Source organism: Gekko japonicus, unplaced genomic scaffold, assembly GCF_001447785.1.
Source record: "Gekko japonicus isolate JY-2015 unplaced genomic scaffold, Gekko_japonicus_V1.1 scaffold1636, whole genome shotgun sequence".
In the NCBI taxonomy this organism is placed as follows: domain Eukaryota; kingdom Metazoa; phylum Chordata; class Lepidosauria; order Squamata; family Gekkonidae; genus Gekko; species Gekko japonicus.
In genome coordinates this window covers 101,980-122,568 of record NW_015176023.1, presented here as the reverse complement: position 1 = coordinate 122,568, position 20,589 = coordinate 101,980, and the positions used below count along the sequence as shown (strand labels likewise).

At 50.2% G+C, this 20,589-nt stretch overlaps 1 protein-coding gene across 1 annotated transcript in view; it reads left to right on the top strand.

The window, feature by feature from the left end:
* Positions 1-9,699, top strand: part of VPS25 (vacuolar protein sorting 25 homolog (S. cerevisiae)) — a 16,865-nt gene extending 7,166 nt beyond the window's left edge. Inside the window, exons 3-6 of the mRNA XM_015426601.1 lie at positions 2,197-2,250; positions 3,345-3,433; positions 4,283-4,358; positions 9,166-9,699. Of these exons, the coding sequence (XP_015282087.1) occupies positions 2,197-2,250; positions 3,345-3,433; positions 4,283-4,358; positions 9,166-9,278 (332 nt within the window). The 3' untranslated portion in view covers positions 9,279-9,699. The remainder of the gene's footprint in view (positions 1-2,196; positions 2,251-3,344; positions 3,434-4,282; positions 4,359-9,165) is intronic.
* Positions 9,700-20,589: the final 10,890 nt, after the last annotated feature.

The following is a 20,589-nucleotide window of genomic DNA, read 5'->3' as shown; positions in this document are numbered from 1 at the left end:
CGGGCTCGAGCAGGCTGTCTCGGTTTTTCTCTCCCCCGGAGCGGCGCGTCTTTGGGTGCAGCTTTGGCCAATGTCCTGACGGCTCCTGCCGCGCTGCATCCCACGTCAGCGCGTTGCTCCGGCTCCGCCTCCGCTCGATCCAGCCGCTGCCTTTCCTGGGTCGCTCTCCGCTGCCGCCATTGCTTTCTCGCCGCTGCCGATTCTCCTTTTCCTTACTGTTGCCGATCGCCTTCCCAGCGTAAGCCAGGAGGAGGGTGCCCCCTGCCACCTAGGGCAGGTACCCATTCCTCTGTTGTTATTAGAGCCGCTGGGTTGGCGGGAGCTGGGACGAGGGCCGGGGGCTCAACCCGGCCGCGGTGGGGATTCGAACAGCCGTTATGGCTGTTCGCTACAGATGTTATCAGCAGGCGTTGTATTGCCTGTGCCACCGCTCAAGGGCTGTGAAACTGAGATGAGCACCGCAACCCTAGAGTCGGATTTGACTGGCTTTCGAGCAAGGGAACCTTTACTTTACTTTTACAAGATATAGATAAAAGCATAAAATCCCACATTCATCCACGTCACACCTACCCCTAGCGTTACTGTGGCAACACAGACAGATATAGGGTGCCCTATCTAAACTAGGCTGGCAGAGAGATACTCCAAGGTCAGTCCCACGGGAACCAACTTGGGGTGCTTCTTCAGGAAAGTTAGGGCCTCTACTCCCATGCACTCCAACAATATACACCCCCCCTCAGGACTTCAAAATGACAAGCGAAGGTAAAGAAAAACAGAACTTAAAGAAATCGAAAGTTAGCCTGAGCTTGACAAGGCCCTTTATCACTTCTACACTGGCAACCAATGTTCCCTCTAAGCTGTGGAGTCTTGTGAGCAAAACGTCTACTTTGTGAGCTACTGGCATTAAAGGTGTGAGCGAACAATTTGGCTACTGCATAAATCAGTTTGCTCTGGAGCCCTCCTTCCTGAGCTAAGACAAAAATGTGTGAGCCGGAGGCTAAAAAACTGTGAGCTAGCTCACACTCACTCAGCTTAGAGGGAACACTGCTGGCAACACCCTCTACTGTTTCCCCTCCAAATCCCCTCTTAGCCAATCACAGGGTCCAAAGGGTGACCTGGTAAATGTAGGCCCTGATAGCGACTCTAGTACAGGCTTCTGTAGGCCGCACTACTCTAGGCCTAGGATCATGACAGGTGGTTTGTCATTGATTGCCCCTGGTTAGCAACTCTGGGCTTTCTTGGTGGTCTCCCATCCAAGTACCAACCAGGGACAACTCTGCTTAGCTTCCAAGATTCGACAGGATCAAACGAGCCTTGGCACCGTGGCCAAGCAGTTACTCTGGAGGGCCAACAACAGGGTGTAGAAGCCTAGAAGATGATCGGGCGGTGGCCAGAGCGGAGAGTTCCTTGTCACCCCTTCCAGGTGAACGTTGTTTTTTTTTTTTCCTGAACGGAGCCCGCATGATGGGTTTGCTAGGAAGCTTTCAGGGTCTGCTGCATCTCTCCTTATGTATAATTGAATAGTGGGTGCCAAAGTTCTAATTCTAAAATGCACTCCCTTAGTGTATGGCTGATGGCACTGCTCCTCAGCATATATCGCCACCAATCAGAAGGCAAAGCCCGGGTCCCGCCCACACCACAACTGCTGCGACAACCTGGTCTTTTGCATATGGAAGCTGATTGGACTTCAGTCCATTCCACACCTCAAACTCCCCCCCCTCCCCCGGCAAGCCATTTGGGATTTTCAGTTGCATAACAGACCTCATAGGGGAGAGGAGAATGGGTAACAATGGTTACCACTCTCCAGGTGAGGGCTACAGATAACTCAAACATACAAATGCTCTTCAGGTAGCAGAGATCAGTCCCTCTGGAGAAAACAGTGGACTCTGTCATTAAACCCTGCTGAGGTCGCCACAGGAAACTGACACTGTTTGCCCAAAGCCAGAGCACTCTCCCAGAGCCTCTTTCTAGATCTCGTTGTATTTATTTCCGCAACGGGCATTATTTCTAGTCAGGAATAAGAGGTGCTCATCTTTGTGGGGATGGATAAGCATGCTGCACTGAAGCCCTGAATTCTGAGACTAGAAGCTGCAAATGCTGACCAGTTCATCCCGCTTTGTTTTAATTTCTACGCTTCTCTGTACTCCTTTTTTATTCGTTGCTCTGTGTCCTGTAGCTGTTCCCTTAACTGCGAAACAGGAAAGCTGCCTTTGGAATCCATCCTTGTGGTGCTGGAGGAGCTCAGGAAAAAAGGTGAGTTCTGGCCCGCGCTGGCCGTGAAACATCTTGGTGTCCACCATTCAGACCAGTTCTTCCTTGGGATCACAGCAGAGGCCGGATAGCAGGTGCTTTTTCTGGGTTCTGTTTCCCATCAGTGGGAATAAAGGAAGCAACCAGTGGCTCCTGCTCACACGGGACAGGCTTTGGAGTGGCAGCATGATGGGGCGTGGGCGTGTGAAGGCCTCCTGTCATGCACCGGGAGTCTAAATCACAGTGTGGGAGAGGAGGCGGAAGGGCACCGGTGTGGGGCTGGTTCGGCTCCAGTCGGGGGATGACAGAACCCTGCTTACCAAATGTTACGCTCAAGGGAGTGATCCAGTTGTCTAGACGCAGGGCTCTTTTTGTAGAAAAAGCCCAGCAGGAACTCATTTGCATAACAGGCCACACCCAACAGCAGGAACTTATTAGCCTATTAGGGCACACCCCTGACAGCACAGCATTTTAACATATTAGGCTACACCCCCCTGTTACCAGAAGTGTGGTCATCCAGCCACACCCACCTTTTGCTTCTTATTCTGTTTACCTTGTTTGTTGTCAAAACCCAGGGCTTTTTTTGTAGCAGGAACCCCTTTGCATGTTAGGCCACACACCCCTAATGAGTTTCTGCTGTTGGGTGTGGCCTATTATGCTAATGAGTTCCTGCTGGGTGTGGCCAACTTGGAAGCCAGCCGGAACTCCGTTCCTGTGTGTTCCTGCCCAAAAATAGCCCTGTCTAGAGGTGTTCTATCAGCACAAAGTATTCTTGCTTTCTCGACTAAAAGGAGATTTCTGAAATGAAAGGTACTCAACAGGCGAGTTTTCCCAGTACAATTCGGTTTTCCTCCACTTTTGTTTGAAAATCTGCTCTCTAGTGCAGTGCACACGCCATGTAGTCCACATAACTGTCAGGAAAACCACCCCTCCTGGAGGGCCATAGACATTATGTATGTGTGTGTGTGTGTGTGTGTGTGTGTGTGTGTGAGAGAGAGAGAGTGAGTGAGAGAGAGAGAGAGAGAGAGAGAGAGAGAGAGAGAGAGACGTGTGTCTCGACAATTCTGCTGCCAAATGCAGTCTCTGCTGAATTGCAGGGAATCTCGAGTGGCTAGACAAGAATAAGTCCAGTTTCTTGGTCTTGTGGCGACGGCTGGAAGAGTGGAGCAAGCTCATCTACCAGTGGGTGAGTGCGGAGCTCGGGCTGTGTGCAGACGTCGCGTTTGGAGTGTCAGAGGAGACCCAGGTTCAGACACACACACACACACACCCCTGCCGTGGCAGCTTGCTGGGTGACCTGGGGCCAGTTGCCCTGCCTCAGCCACAGACACCCTACAGAGTTGTTGGGAGGGTAAAGTGGAGGAGAGGCGAACCATGTAAGCCACTATTGGTCCCCCATTGGAGAAGAGAAGCAGGGAATAAGCAAAGCAAGCAAACAAATTCCCTGTCTTGGCTTGTGTGGCAGAACCCGTAAGCAATGCTCCCTCTAAGCTGTGGAGTCTTGTGAGCAACAATTCTACTTTGTGAGCCACTGGCATGAAAGTTGTGAGCAAGTGATTTGGCTACTGCATAAATCAGTTTGCTCTGGAGCCATCCTTCCTGAGCTAAGACAATAATGTGTGAGCCGGAGGCTAAAATACTGTGAGCTAGCTCACACTGACTCAGCTTAGAGGGAACACTGCCCGTAAGTGGTTTGTGAGACTCCCTTCCTCAGGTATTGAGCACAGGCTTCTGTCTTAAGGGCAAGAAAGCCGATGTCGTTTTTCAGAGGGAATGGATGTTGGTGGGGATGTGGCTGCCAAGTTCCTTGGTTGTGTGGTGCAGCCATGCAAACCCCCAAGGCCAGGGCACAACAACCCAGCAGGCTCTTGCTCCCTTGGAATCTTGCTGACTTTTTAACTTTATGAGCAGAATTTCCTTAAGAGGAGGTGGGTAGGTCTGTGTGCAGGGAATGCTCTGTGCTCTCTGCATTAAAAAACAACAACACCCAGCTCCGAGCAGAGCCTTATCTTTCCTTTCCCTCCCTTGCTACTAGGTCTCAAAGAACGGGCTGACCAACTCCGTTTTCACGCTCTATGAGTTGTCCAATGGCGATGACACAGAGAATGAAGGTAGTACCGCATGGAGCCGGGTGTCCTCTTTTCCAGCCAATTCTGCCTGATTTTGCTTAGGGAAATGTTCCTGCCATTCTCATATGTTACCTGTTGCAAGGTTTTCTGAGTTTTTTTTGTTAAGAAAATCGATTTTATTTTTTTAAAGGAATAAAACTACATAAATATAACATTGAGAAAAAGAAAACCACATAATGTTAGAAAAATATGGAAATAGGATTATATAATTGAAATAGACACATAATGATGGTTACTATTGTGGGGCATTGTTCTAGGGCTCCAGGCATGGTGCCTACGTGTCTCTTGGCACCCACTGACGCCAAGTGTTTTTACAAAATGCAAGGCCACATGGGGCTTTTGCCCAGCAGCGCTTCCTGTTGGTCACTGCAAACGTAATTGGCTGTGCTGGGGTTTTTTGAGTTGTTTCGGCAGCGGGTGCCACCACAACACAAGGGGCTCTTCACTGCGTTGACTGAAGGTATCCTGTGTGTATGCCAGGTTTTTTTAAAATATGCTGATTCTTTAAGAACATAAGAACATAAGAGATGCCAATGTTGGATCTGGCCAAAGGCCTATCCAGTCCAACACTCTGTATCACACAGTGGCCAGAAATACCAGTGCCATCAGGAGGTCCACCAGTGGGGCCAGGACATTAGAAGCCCTCCCACTGTTGACCCCCCCAAGCACCAAGATGACAGAGCATCACTTGCCCCAGAGTCCCTATCTATACCTTGTGGCTAATAGCCACTGATGGACCTCTGCTCCATATGCTTATCTAATTCCCTTTTGAAGCCGTCCATGCTTGTAGCTGCCACCACTTCCTGTGGCAGTGAATTCCAAGTGTTAATCACTCTTTGGGTGAAGAAGTACTTCCTTTTATCCGTTCTAACCCGACCGCTCAGCAATTTCATGGAGTGCCCATGAGTTCTTGTATTGTGAGAAAGGGAGAAAAGTACCTCTTTCTCTACCTGCTCTCTCCAATGCATAATCTTATAATCTTTTATTTATTTATTTATTTATTTATCTATCCTTGGATTTATATCCCGCCCTACCCCGAAGGCTCAGGGCGGCTGACAAGGGCACAATGTGCCAAGATTATAACAATAAAAATGCAAGTATAAAACAGTAAAATACAATAACAAATTTACAATACAAATTTAAACAAAGATGGGTAGATCTTAAACCCAACGGTGGCTTCCTGAAATCTATCATCCACTTTATGCCAGGGGTGCCTCACCCCCCAGTGGGATCCAGACAGTCGTGGTGATAGTACGACGGTGCATAGAAGGCAATGGTGGAATAGTCGTGGCGGCGGCCCCTACTCAAAGGCCAGGCGGAAGAGCTCCGTCTTGCAGGCCCTGCGGAACTGAGAAAGGTCCCGCAGGGCCCGGATCTCCTCCGGGAGCTCCTTCCACCAGGTAGGAGCCGCCACCGAAAATGCCCTGGTCCTGGTAAACAGAGCCTGAAATATTGAAGAGCTATTATAAGTGTCACGCCCAAGACTGGCAAGTCATCCAAGAGAATAAATCCTCACCCTGGTACAAACTAATCAAACCAGACCATCAAAGGGCTCAATATTTAATCAAGATCTGATATAGCAAATTACGCTCTGCACTAACTTCAATCCACTTCCAGTCAATGCAGTCAGCAATGCTTGAAGGCCGCTATACCAACACGCCTGCTGCCCAGCATCTCTGCCCACGTGGAGGCTCAGTGCCAGAGGACCTGTGCCACTACCTGTTATTTTGCCCACTCTATCGATCCCCTAGGAAGACATTTCTAGGCCCAGTTTTGGCCACCCTAGGCACTAGAACAGAAACAGAAAAGAGTCTAGTCTTACTAGCAGACGTAGAGGCCGAGATCTCACACAAGGTGACCCCCTTTGGCCTTGCTGCAGAGAAAATTCGAAAGAAAATAGTAGCAGCACCATAGCTCGATTACTAACAGAGACCAGGATGGAAGAGTTGGAACTATTAAGATGTTTTAGGTAAAGGTAAAGGTTCCCTTGCTCGAAAGCCAGTCGAATCCGACTCTAGGGTTGCGGTGCTCATCTCCGTTTCAAAGCCGAAGAGCCAGCGCTGTCCGAAGACGTTTCCGTGGTCATGTGGCCGGCATAACTAAACACCAAGGCGCACGGAACGCTGTTCCCTTCCCACCGAAGCGGTACCTATTTACCTACTTGCAATTTCTTGCTTTCGAACTGCTGGGTTGGCAGGAGCTGGAACTAGAGACGGGAGCTCACTCCGTCATGCGGGACACTCGGGTCTCGAACTGCTGAACTACTGACCTTCCATAGCCTGCAGTTCAGCATCTTCACCCCTTGAGCCACCGCAGCTCCTACTATTTAAGATGTTTTATTGTGTATTAAATTAGGTTTTTATGTTTCTGGTTTTAGTAGTTTATATCTTATTCTGTCATTGTGATGGCCTTTGGCTGAAGGCAATAAAAACTGAACCTGAACCTATAAGTGTTCCGCATAGTCTTACGTTTTGTGGCTGGCTCTGCCTCCTGCGGGCATTTTGTGCCTGTGCCCGCCCACCCCATGTCACAATGGCAGAGCTGCCCACAGGGTAGAAGACGTTGAGGGCCCCTGTTCGAGAGCCTGATGAGTGATATCAATTTTCCAGTATGCTTGTGAGCTTGTAACCTCATATGGTTCATCTAGTGACTTTATTTGACACCAAGGCAATGGCCCGGAGAATCTTGGGCAGTCCAAGAAAAGGGACGGCCCTGCTTTTCTCCAGCAAGTTGCTGCGCTCATTTTGACTCCCATGAACAGCTTCATTCTAAACTCTTCAGTCCATGTTCTCTAGTATTTAAGTATGTTTAAATTCTTAAATAAGACTCAGCAAGTCACTGGGTAAAGCGACAGCAGTAAGGCTTTTGGTTCAGGCATTTCTAAGGTTGCCTGTTGCTTCTTCTGCCTTTCAGATTCAAGAAAGCAACTTCTCAATCCAGGCCTGTTTGAATTGTCTTTCTTCCCAACACCTCTTCTTCTAATGCTTTGCAGGAGAGCCCTGTGGCCTTAGATCTAGAGTTCAAATTGTGCCCCGAGCCCTCTCCAAAGCACAAAATGAATCACATGCAGGAATCTGAAAGTGAAGCGGGGCTGTGCTCGGTCTGTGCCTGGCTGGGAGATGGCCCGAGATCCTCCCATGAGAAACGTGGCCACAGTCCGGGGCTCACCTCTAGAACCTCCTCCATTGCTAGGCCTCAGTCTTGGAGCCTGATTAAGAACAAAGTGCTCTGGAAATGTTTTGGACTTTTTAACTGATTAGAGACCTTCCGGAGTAAATACCCCCCCCCCCTTTTGCACAGATTGGAGCTTTGCCTCTCTAGTTGTCTCCTGCAGCTGAGAGATGTAGGTTCCTTGCCTTCTCCAAAGTGCAATATACCGTGTTGAGTACCACATCTTATTAGTCTTTAAGGTGCTACTGGACTCCTACTCTTGTCTAGTGTTGAGTATGGCTTTTCTTTGACCTCACTTGCTCTTGGGCAGCTTTCACTACAGAAGAGTGATTGAGGAAACCTCAGTGAAGACCAATATCTAGGGGAAATCAGGAGGCCAGATCTTTCCCACTCAGAGTGGAAGCGCTGGCAGCCACCTCGAGCCAGACGTGTAACTTGGCAGGGCAAAGGGGAGCCTTGCTGAGCCTCTGCACTGTCGAGAAGACTTGTGTTGGGACCGTCTTCCTTTCCGGCCGTGCTGTTGTAATGGCAAAGAGCGACAGGAGAGCAGTCTGCACGGGCACACAGCCAGACACTCCGTGCCGGTGTTGCCCAAAAGCCCGTGCTAAGAGACCGCGACCTGCTCTGGCCTTGTTCAGCTATGCAGATTTATACTTGTATTCATTTGTCATCCTTTGGCCTCTTGAAACCCTTCTGGGTTCTTTGTTCCCTGCCCACATGTTTGCAGGCCTGTCTCGGCTGGCCTTAAGGGCCAGAGGCTGAGATCCTCAGGGTGTATCACACCTAGAGATGTAAAATTTCCGGAAATTTTGAAGCTCGGAAAAAAACCCTTTTTTCCCCATTTTTTTCCGGGGGGAAACTGAAATTTTCGGAAAAATTGAAAAAAATGCTACATTAGCATTTCTTTTGTCTTTTCTAGATTGAAAGTCATTCTGTTACTTTAGGAACATAAAATATGACTATGGACTTTTTTACTTGGCATGAAATTATAACAACTAGCCTATTGAAAATATAGTGTATCCAAACAATTATTACAAACAGAATACCCACCCACATGCAAAAACAAAACTGAAACCTTTTAATTTTCTTCTGACAATAGCACCTCCTAAAGGAAGAAATGCATCTTGTTCTTGCATTGGAGTGTTCAGTTTGTAACCTAGGACTTGCTTGTCCTCAGTGCACAGAAATTAGATCAATCTGATACCATATATATTTTTTAGAAATGATTTGGAAAATATTTGAACACCTTGTCTTAAAATGTTTTATTCATCATGTTAAAATAAAACGTTCCATAATCAATTTTTTTTCTTTTCTTTTTTCAATTTTTCCAATTTTTCGGAAAAAAACAAAAAGGCTTCAGGAAAAAAACGGGGGGGGGGAGTTTCCCCCCCGAATTTTTCCGGTATTTTTCAGGGCCTTCACATCTTTAATCACACCCCCTGTGTGCACAAGGCGACTGCAGAATTTTGGAATGTGTGGCCGTATTCTCCCCTGCTGCGCGGCTGAGTGGCAGCACGGCCTCCTCCTTGCTTGCCTCCCGTGTGGTCTCCTGTCCCCATTCATTTGCCATCTTTGGGGGGGTCCTTTCTCCTGACCAGCTGTCTTGTCCTCTCCCCAGAGTTCCATGGTCTGGAAGAATCCCTGCTCCTCCGCGCCCTGCAAGCTCTGCAGCAGGAACACAAGGCTGAGATCATCACGCTGGACGATGGGCGGGGTGTCAAGTTCTTTTAGCCGTGGTCTTGCCTTAGCCTTTGAGCCCGACAGGTGCCCCCGTCTGTCTTCCTGGGCAGGAGGAGGGGCCTCCGTGTGCTTCGGTTTCCCCGCCTCAAAGGCCGGAACGTCACAGATGTTGTCCTGATGGCTCAGCATCCTCCACCTCTTCAGCGGCTGACTTTCTCTTTGCATTTCTCCTCTGCTACTTCTGCCCTGTGAAGGAATTGTTATGTTCAAGGCACTCCGAGTACAGCTCTGAGGACCAGAGTATCTGCCGGGCCTGGTGGAGGGGAAGCAAACACGGGCTCTCGGGCTTCCTTGTGTTGAGCTTGCCCCAGATCCTGCTGACTGAGGATCACAGTGCAGTGGGGCAGGAGGCCGACACGTTCACCGTTCCCAGCAAGAAGAGGGGGGTGGGCCTGTGGGGTGCAATTAAACCACACCGTTCTTTGCAGAACAGTCTTGTGTGCCTGATTCTCTGTGTGTCTGTGTCTCCTGCATGTTTTGACCTCTGCGGAGGTCTGTCGAGGACAGTTTTGTCTGCCCTGACTGGCAGCCGGTCTTCAGAGTCTGAGAGTTCTTGCTTCCCTATAGGGGTGATTCCGCACTAGACCTTAAGTCCTGGTTCAACCCTGTCCCTGGACTTACATTCTACACCACACGCCAGTTCACCCCTGTCATTGGTTATTTTTACACTCTACACAATCCTTAAGTTCACCCCTGTAATTATCTTGGGGGTGTTTTTAGTTTCCACTTTACATTGAGATCAGCCAGCTTTGCCCCACACTTGTCCCGGGATAAATGGATGCTGTTATAAAAGGTAAAGGTTCCCTTGCTCGAAAGCCAGTCGAATCCAACTCTAGGGTTGCGGTGCTCATCTCCGTTTCCAAGCTGAAGAGCCAGCGCTGTCCGAAGACGTTTCCGTGGTCATGTGGCTGGCATGACTAAACACCAAGGCACACGGAACGCTGTTCCCACCGAAGGGGTACCTATTTATCTACTTGCAATTTCTTGCTTTCGAACTGCTAGGTGAGCAGGAGCTGGAACTAGAGACGGGCGCTCGCTCCGTCATGCGGCACACTCGGGTCTCGAACTGCTGAACTACTGACCTTCCACAGCCTGCAGTTCAGCGTCTTAACCACTTGAGCCACCGCAGCTGTTATAGCACTTGAGCACTGCATGCTGTTATAGCCAGGGATAAGTGCAAGGTATTATGTCGTGAGTTGAAACCAGGGATGAGATCCAAGTGCAGAAAGGACCTCGAATAGCAAAGAGGGCTTTTCCACATCCAAGGGAGGGGAAGCCAGACCAGAGCAAGATGAGAGCCCCATGATAAGACAAGGAATGTTTTTTGCACCCACCAAAACTGACCGAAGTTTAAAACAAAACAAAACAATACCAAGCCAATGGTGTTGGGGGGAGGTAAGATCACAGTTAACTTGATCTTGGTAGGCATGTTTTCTGCTGGTGCTGAGAAAGACAAGGAAAGAGTTCCAGAAACAAAGTTAAAAGTCAGCTATGCCTCCTTGAATTGTGTCCAGAAAGGAGGAGGCAGCCCATCTAGCAAAAGTGAGAGGTGCAGTTAACACTTAAAATTTCAGAACTGCTTCCAAGGGCAGTCCTGCATGTATTGTGTTACAGTAGTCTAGCTGGGAGATGTCAACAGCCTGGATTGCTGTGGGCCCACCTTGCTTTCCAAAGAAGGGCTGAGGCTGATCAGTGGTGCTACAAACTGCAGTCCTAAGAGGGTACTGTCGGGAGGCAGCCAGCTGAACCTCAGAATGCGGTGTTCCCCGTCGCAGCCCTGGAGTTAGTGCTGCCAGTCAGTCTAAATGAGGAAGTCAGTAGAGAGCTGAGGCTCCCCTGCTGGGTCCCTGCACATTTGGCAGGAGGACTGTGGCCCGGCTGGGCCTGTGTTCTGTTCTCCAGAGGCGGCTTTGAGGTCTGAGTCTGCATTCCCTGAGGCTTCTGGGAGGGCCCAGGGCCACAGACCACCCCCCACTTCCCCTGCCGGTTGTCCAGATACCTTTCCGTGCCCACTTGCTTGCAAACTCTCCGTCCTCCTGGCTTCCCAGTCCTGAAGGGGAATGCCTGCAGGTGGTACCCCGGGTCAGCACTCCTGGTGGCCACAGCAGCTGCCTGCCCCGGGGTGGGGAGAAGAGAAAGGCTTCCCAGTCGGGTGGGAGCACAGGGAACAGGTTGGGAGGGGAGGGCAGAAGAGGGTCCCCGGGCACTGGCTGCCCAAGGTCTCTCAAAAACCTGGCACTGGCCGCAGCGCAGCTCATTGATCCTGGTTCTGGCTGCGCAGCCCTCAGAGCCTCTTTGGGGCACCAGCCACGCCCCTTTGCGTAGAGAGGCACGATCACACCCCACTGTGAGAGGCCGTGAAGTGCACGGGGACACCCATGGTTCTGTCACACTGCGAGGCAGAGCCCACCAAATTGATACAGACCAGAGCAGTGGGGAAATACTGGCTGTCTTGTCCAGTGCCATCCCTCCACACCATTTGCCCGCTGTCATGACGGGTACGAGAGGGAAGCTCCACCAGGTTTGCCGGGGGTGGGGGGAGATGCTCAACTGATTTCTGACTTGGGCAGGACTGTAATAGGCACACATTCACTGCACTTTTAAAGCCGGATTAAATCTTAACATGGAGCGGCGGTGGCTCAAGGGGTTAAGACGCTGGACTGCAGGCTGTGGAAGGTCAGTCGTTCAGCAGTTCGAGACCCGGGTTGCCGCATGACGGAATGAGCTCCCATCTCTAGTTCCAGCTCCTGCCAACCTAGCAGTTCGAAAGCAAGAAATTGCAAGTAGATAAAGAGGTATCACTTCGGTGGGAAGGTAACAGCTACCATTTCCAAGGGTGGGTTTTTTTGGGGGGGGGGTTTGCTTTGTTGTAGGGAAATCATATGTGGCAATTAAACTGATTTCAAGCCAATTTGAAGTTGCAGGTGATTGAGTGTTGTAGTTTTATTGGAATGGTTGCTCTGCGACCAGCAGGGGGAGCCAGTGCACTCGGCAAACCACATCTGTGGCACATCCATTTGAGAAGTCGAGTGCAACACCCTCTCCACCCAAATTGTTCTCCAGTGTGCCAACCTGGAAAGGTGACGGTTGCATAACAGCGGTGTGCTGTCTCTACTCTCCATCTCCCATCCAGTTTGTCTCGCTGCTACTCTCTGCAGCCGGTCTTACTCACCAGGGCGTTGAGATCAGGGTGAAATTCTACATTCCTTGCAGTGCCTTTTTGGTCACACAGCCTCTATGAGCTCTTTGGCTCAGGGTACCCTAGTTCCTAGGCCTGCCTGAAGCTTTCTCACACTCCCATTTGTTGCCTCAGCGGGGGCCTTCCCTAGTCCTCCCCCCTTTCTTTAGGCCTTTGGAGGGGTGCCCACCTTTCGTCTGGTCCCCCTTGCAGTTCTTTGCTGCTTGATCTGCAGCAAATGTTATTGACTTCCAGGCAGTGTTCCCTCTAAGTTGAGTTAATGTGGGCTAGCTCACAGTTTTTTAGCCTCCGGCTCACAGAAGGATGGCTCCAGAGCAAACTAATTTATGCAGCAGCCAAATCGCCTGCTCACCACTTGAACGCCAGTCGCTCACAAAGTAGACTTTTTGCTCACAGGGCTCCACAGCTTAGAGGGAACATTGCTTCCAGGCCATGAAAAGCTTCAACTATCCCCTTCCTTCACAGTCCCTCTCTTAAATGGGCCCAGGTCCCCCCCCCAAATTCCCTTGGCCACCCTACCTGCTTACTCAGCACCTCTGCCCCTCCTCTCCCACCTGGGTGGGGCCCCAGGGACACACAGTCCGACCTGTCCCTGAGTCCTTGTGTGCTGCTGCGGGGTAATGCCATCCTAGGTTTGTGGTTCACCAGCGGCACCATAGTGTGGTGGATAACGGGAGAATGTTTGCAGATCCCTCCTCACAGCAGTGCAGCAATTCAGGCGGTGGCCAGCCCGGGCAGGCAGCTCCCTGTGTGCAGCCTGCTGCTTGGGGGTGGGGGTAGGGGAGGTCTCGGTTTTCAGCATTTCAAGCTAGGCACCAAATCAGGTTTTGTCCCCAAAGGTCTGGTGGACCTGGGGTTGCCAGCTCCGGGTTGGGAAATAGCTGGAGGTTTTGGGGGTGGAGCCCGAGGGAGGCCATGTTTGGGGAGGGGCTTTCCTTAAATACAGCGTGCCATTTTCTCATCACTATTTCCCCTGACACTTAAACACTTCGAGCACACACACACACTGCAAACCATTTTGTGCTAAAAATTACATTCAACCCCACATTTCAGGGGGTCAATTGCAGAGTACCCAGTTATTGAAATCACTGGAAACACATATTTTATGTTGACATAAGACATCGGCATACCATTGTTTCCTAAGCTCCAAAGTGATTTACTTTGTTGTTGTTCAGTCGCACAGTCGAGTCCAACTCTTCGTGACCCCATGGACCAGATCACGCCAGGCCTCCTGGTCTTCCGCCGTCCTCTGAAGTTGGCTCAATTTCATGTTCGTTGCATCGATGACACTGTCTAACCATCTCATCCTTTCCCGTCCCCGTCTTCAATCTTTCCCAGCATCAGGGTCTTCTCCTCCAGCGAGTGCTCCCTTCTCATTGGGTGGCCAAAGTATTTGAGCTTCAGTTTCATTATCTGGCCTTCCAGGGAACAGTCAGGGTTGATTTCTTTTAGGATGGACTGATTGGATCTCCTTGCAGTCCAAGGGACTCTCAAGAGTCTTCTCCAGCACCATAGTTCAAAAGAATCTATTCTTCGGCGCTCGGCCTTCCTTATAGTCCAACTCTCGCAGCTATACATGACTACTGGGAATACCATTGCTTTGACCATGCGGACTTTTGTTGGCAGGGTGATGTCTCTACCTTTTATCATGCTGTTTAGTGATTTACTACATGAGAGTAAATGGGGTTCCGGTGAGCTCGGCCTCTGCTTGTGCTTTGCTCTCCACACGAGCTTCCCCTCCTGGGAAAGCCTTTGTGGGATGTATGTGCCTCCTTGGCCTCCCACTCAAGCACCCAGTGACCTTGGGCGGTAAATCTTTAACCTGCTCTCCAGGTGCCTCCGTGCCTGTCGCCCTGCCTCCAGGCCTCACATTCCTGCCGGCATCACCCCTCCCTCTGCCCTTGCTCTTAATTAAATAGCGTCTCTCTCGGGAGGAAATGGCTGATGGGGGGTGAGATAAGGAAGGAGCTGCGGGCCAGCGCCAGACGCAGCCGCCTCCCTCTGCCTCTCCTCAGGCCAGGCACCCCCAGAGCCCGCTCCTTTCCCAAAAAACGGCAGCCGTCTCAGGCCCATAGCTACCGCGGGGCCTGTGGGGCCTGGCCCCCTAGCATTTCTTCTGGGCCCCCTCTCTCTCAGGCCAGTCCCAAATTGAATTAATGGGATTAACTTTTATTTAATTAGCTGAGACCCCCACCAGGCCCCCTCCCCCAATAATTCCTAGCTACGGGGCTGCGTCTCACCTGAATGGGGCTCCCCCTCCCATTTTCAATGATCAGCAGGCTCCTGATGCTTATTAAGTCCAATGTGGTAACCCTAAAACATTAATAGAACAAAACCCGAGTCCAGCGGGGGCACCTTTCAAACCAACAATGTTTGAGTCAAGGGATGAGCTTTTGTGTGCAGGGGACACTTTTCCAGATGCACTGAAAGAGAAGTTACCCGTCCATATGAGGGGTATTTTTCAGCTTCGGGTATATCAGACCCTAAGGTAAAGGTAAAGGTCTCCCTTGCTCGAAAGCCAGTCGAGTCCGACTCTAGGGTCGCGGTGCTCATCTCCGTTTCAAGGCCGAAGAGCCAGCGCTGTCCGAAGACGTTTCCGTGGTCATGTGGCCGGCATGACTCAACACCAAGGCGCACGGAACGCTGTTACCTTCCCACCGAAGCGGTCCCTATTTATCTCCTTGCAATGTCTTGCTTTCGAACTGCTGGGTTGGCAGGAGCTGGAACTAGAGATGGGAGCTCACTCCGTCATGCCGCAACACGAGTCTCGAACTGCTGAACTACCGACCTTCCACAGCCCGCAGTTCAGCGTCTTCACCACTTGAGCCACCGCAGCTCCTATCAGACCCTAAAAATACTGGTAAATGTCGAATATCCCCAGTATCAGGAGTGGGGAAATATTCAGTATTGCCGAATATATATTTGGGTCTGGTATACCCGACAGGAGGGAAGGGAGGCCTGTACAAATGCCGCCTTCTCTCCCACTGGAAGCCTGTTCCGCTTTCCTGGTCAGTTTCACTCCTCTCCAGTCAGCTGACAGGTTTAAGCCACATGCACCTCACAGCAAACTGGCCAGGGGGAAGCTGCCTCTTTCTGCCTCCCCTTCTCTAGCTGACCCCGGGGAGCTGGGGAAAGGGAAGGCAGGGAGCCCAGGCATACTTCCATGCCTGCTCCTCGCCTTCCCAGGCTGGGAAAGCAAAGGGCAGGTGTGGAAACACGCCTCCTTCCCTGCTGCAGAGAGGGAAGGAAAAGAAAAAGAAGGCAGCTCTAAATGCCTGGAGTTCCCTCCCCGGCCTCGGCCTCTAAACCTGCCTGAGTTCTCTGCCTGCGCTTCTGCAGGGGCCCCGGGGCCGTGGGGCAACCGGAGGGAGACAGTCAAGGAGCCCCAGCCTGGCCTTGGCTTTCCCAGCCCCCTTGCCGTGGGGGGTGCAGCGGTGGTCGGTTCTGTTCTTTCAGACCAACACGGCTACCCACCTGAATCCACCATCACAGGCATCAATGATTCTCATAAGTATGACTAAGCACAACAGTAAATATTCGAGCAGGCCCCTCAAGCAAAAATTCATCTCGAATTCAGCCAAGTGAGATCCTTAAGAGCTACAGAAAACTGACTTGTTTGGTATTGGGTGTGTGTGTGTGACCTTTCCAGCCATTTTTGCATTTGATACGTGGGTTTTTGTCTTTTGTTTTTTCCTGTCAAGTCACAGCTGACGTACGGCAACCCGGCGGGGTTTTCCGATGGGTTGTCACTGCCTGCCCCTGTGTAGCAACCCTAGACGTCTTTAGTGATCTCCCAGCCAAATATTAACCAGGGTCAACCCTGATTACCTTCCAAGAGCAGACTGGCCTGGGCCGCCCAGGTCACCAAAATTAAACCCTCTCCCCAATTTGTAAAGCCATCCTTGTTTTGTGTGGAAGTTTGCCGTTTCCAATCTTTTGCAAAAAAGGGAAAAAATATCTAACTACTCCTATTATGTTTAAGTCCAGTTTATTATATTCTCTGGGGATGCCGTACTTCTCCTGAATCCACATTAGAGATGACGACAGCCAAAGATTAGTAGTTCTGCTCAACATGAGAATCAGCTTTAGACACACTCTCCCATCCACCCACCTCTTTGTTTTTTCTATACCTTTGATTCCCTTAGAAATGAGCAAGAGTCCAGGAGCACCTTAAAGACTAACAAAATATGTGGCAGGGTAGGTGTTGGGTGATAGTGAGATACTGGAAAAAAATGGTATTTAGCAGAGATAATATAGCCCAGCAGAGCCTGAGTAAAATAATTCAGACCGAGAGTCCATGTGTGCTTAAAATATAAAGTTTTTACTACATTCTAGCATGGGAAAGGGTAACTGGGATGAAAATAACAACAGAGCAAAATCGGCTACATCCTTACTCTACAAAGACAAAACTAGAAGAGAGAGAGTATGGCTACTCTCCTTCTTCAGAACACCAAAACAAAGATGGGAAGAGAAGCCATAAAATGCTAATACACCTTGACACTTTAGTCCCAATCAAATTCCTAGATCAGGGAGAAAATTCCCGGGCTTCCTACATCTAAAGAACATTGGTTACATGAGACACATGTGACTTCCTGTGAGTAACATAAACAAACATTTAACCCCAGATATACTGAGTGTTTTCAACTTGTAATACCCAACAGTAGGAGCTTTCGTGAGTCGCTGCTCACTTCTTCAGATACCCTTGTCACATTTCTGCAGCCTGCTAAGTTTCTTTCTGGCGGCGGCAGCCAAACTTTTCACTCTCCTTCCAGAAGCAAAGAATATTTGTCAGTGTTACAGCACTGAATTTATAGAATAGTGTGGCAGGTGACATTTATCAGTAGTCTATATAAGCCTCTTTCTTCCTGCACAGAAAGTCAGAATGGCGTAGTGCAGGGGTGTCAAACATTCGGCCTGTGGGCCGGAACTGGCCTGTCCAGGGCCCTTATCCGGCCTGTGAGCAACTGGTCATTATCTTTATTGCCAGATGACAGAGGCTGTGCATTATGGCCCTGTATACTCTCCCAGTGCTAATGACTTCTGTGAAATGGTGAAGGCAGGCGTTAGGGATGGGCACGAACCGGCTCACGAACCAAAATTCGGCGCAAACCTGGCCCAGTTTGGAGCCCCTGAACAGTTTGGATGCGCCTTCTCCAAACATTTACTAGACTTTTGTTTGGTTCTGCTGTTTGGGGCCATTTAAACCTAACAGCTGAGTGGCATAGGGTCCACAGCTGACCAACTCAGTTCAGGTGAGGGCATTTTGGCTTGATTCGGTTCGGAGGCTGCTCTGAACCCCCAGGCTGACTCAGCTAAGCTCTGAGAAGCAGCAGGAGACAGAGCTGCTAGAGGGCTGAGTGGGTTTTTGGTTTTTTTGCTTTCAGTTGAGGAGATTGTGGGCTGCTGTGGCTCAAGTGGTTAAGATGCTGAACTGCAGACCAGAAGGTTGGTAGTTCAGCAGTTTGAGACCCGAGTATGCCGCATGATGGAGTGAGCTCCCGTCTCTGGCCCCAGCTCCTGCCGACCTAGCAGTTCGAAAGCAAGAAATTGCAAGTAGATAAATAGGTACCGCTTCGGTGGGAAAGTTAACAGCGTTCCACATGCCTTGGCGTCTAGTCATGCTGGCCACAGGACCACGGAAACGTCTCTGGACAGCGCTGGCTCTTCGGCTTGGAAATAGAGATGAGTACCGCATCCCTAGAGTCGAATTCGACTGGTTTTTGAGCAAGGGAAATCTTTACTGTGTGGGAGGACAGTGTTTGGGTGAGTTTTAAGTTATTGCAGAGTTCTGGCTGTTTGAGAAAGGGTGAGAAAGGGTGATTTGTTTGACAGTAATTGGATTGCCTGGGTGTAATTTGAATAGCTGCTGGACTTGCCCTCTGCTGGGTGAGGCTTCTATTTAAGGCTGCACCTTGCCAGAGGCACGAGCCTCTGGTGAGAGCCAAAGGGCTCTTGGCCTAGGGGCTCTGTAAGAAGCCCAGAAAGGACCAGAAAGCCAGGGCCCTAGTCTGCTTGTGTTCCCAGTAAGGCAAACAGACTTTCCACAAGGAGAGCCACATAAATACAAAGAGTTTTAAAAGGGGAATTATATCATTATTTTTAAAAGAAAGCAATTATGAAGGGAGAATACCAGCAGGGGGTTGGGGGCTATCCAGTGTTTTGCAGAAGTCTTGGGTGTGTGCCTGATGCTCCTGGTTCTCTGGGAACGGGTTTGCACCCTTGAGGCCAAGGTGGCTGACCTGGAGAAGCAGAGATATTCAGGCACATAGAGAAGACTCTTGGGGACTTGTGCCACCCTGAAAATGGCAGCCCCGCATGAGGGTCAAGAGGAAACAGAGCACCATGCTAAAGATAAGGGGAAATGTGCCCTCAGAAAGGACCTCTTCTTCAGTTGGCGAATGGGTATCCTTTTGCACCAAGGAACCATCCCTGGGCAGTGAGGGAGGGGGGCTCTTGGTAGTTGGTGATTCAGTCCTTAGGCAGGCAGACAGCTGCCAGGCCCAGATGGCATGCATCCAAGAGTTCTGAAAGAACTCAAATGTGAACTTGTGGATCTCCTGACAAAAACATGTAATCTTTCATTAAAATTTGCCTCCATTCCTGAGGACTGGAAGGTAGCTAATGTCACCCCCATCTTTAAAAAGGGTTCCAAAGGAGATCCGGGAAATTACAGACCAGTCAGTCTGACATCAATACTAGGTAAACTGGTGGAAACTGTTATTAAGGAGAGAATTAGTAGTAGGCACATCGATGAACAAAAACTATTGAGGCAGACTCAGCGTGGGTTCTGTAAGGGAAGATCTTGTCTCACTAACCTGTTAGTGTTCTTTGAGGGGGTGAACTAACATGTGGACAAGGGGGAACCAATAGATGTTGTCTACCTTGACTTCCAGAAAGTTTTTGATAAAGTTCCTTATCAAAGGCTCCTAAGTAAGCTCAATAGCCATGAGAAAAAAGGACAAGTCCTCTTGTGGATCAAAACCTGGCTAAGTAATAGGAAACAGAGAATGAGTATAAATGGGCAATTTTCACAGTGCACGCTTAGGAAGGACGGCTCCAGAGTAGACTAATTTATGCAGCAGCCCAATTGCTCGCTCACAACTTTATCGCCAGTAGATCACCGAGTAGAAGTTTTGCTCACAGCTCCGCGCACCCTCCCTCGCCCTCGTGCATGCACTCCTCCTCCACCGGCCCCAAGTCTCTGGAAGCCCAAGGAAGGAGAGGAGAGCCAATGGGGGGGGGGAGTTTTCAGCCTCTGGCTTACACACTTTTGTCTTCGCACAGGAAGGACGGCTCCAGAGCAGAATGAGCAGAGCAGAGAAGAGCCAATGGGGGGGAGGTTTAGCCTCCAGCTTACACACTTTTGTCTTCACTTAGGAAGGACGGCTCCAGAGCAGTCTAATTTAAGCAGCAGCCCAATCGCTCACTCGCAACCTTAACGCCAGTAGGTCACCGAGTAGAAGTTTTGCTCACAGGCTCACAGCCCAGTGCGCCCTCCCTCACCCTCTGCCATGCACGCATTCCTCCTCTACCAGCCCTGAGCCTCTGGAAGCCCACAAGGAAGGAGAGCCAATGGGTGGGCCTGAAAAAGGTGGTGAGGGCGGGGGGCACCTTGGCTGATCTTTTTCCAGGCCCAGGGCATGGCCTTAAAAAGAAGGGGGGGTGTGCCTCGGCAGGCACCAGGAGGGCTCCGCAGGGACCTTACCTCCCTGCTGCTTGCTTCTTGGCCCGACTGATGGCTGCTGGGAGCAGGGGGCGGGGCTTATGTCCCTGCCCCCTGGGCTCCTTACTGGCGGAGCCATGCTCCAGCAGGAACCGAGGCCTGAATGTAACAGATATGGGTACATCGTGTAGTATGGTTTCCATCTAATGCAAGCTAACTGACATTAGGGACATGTGCAGTTACAGCTGGCCATAACAAGCAAGGTCACAAGCTTCAGCATTTTATCTTCCCAGCATGCATCCAAACAACAGTCACAAATGAACCAAAGTTAATACCTAAAAACATTCATGATGTTAGAATCATAAATGGGACTTAACATATGCACCATGGAAGTGCTAAGTGCACCTATTAAGTTAAACCTGTTAGTCAGTGGCAGAGTA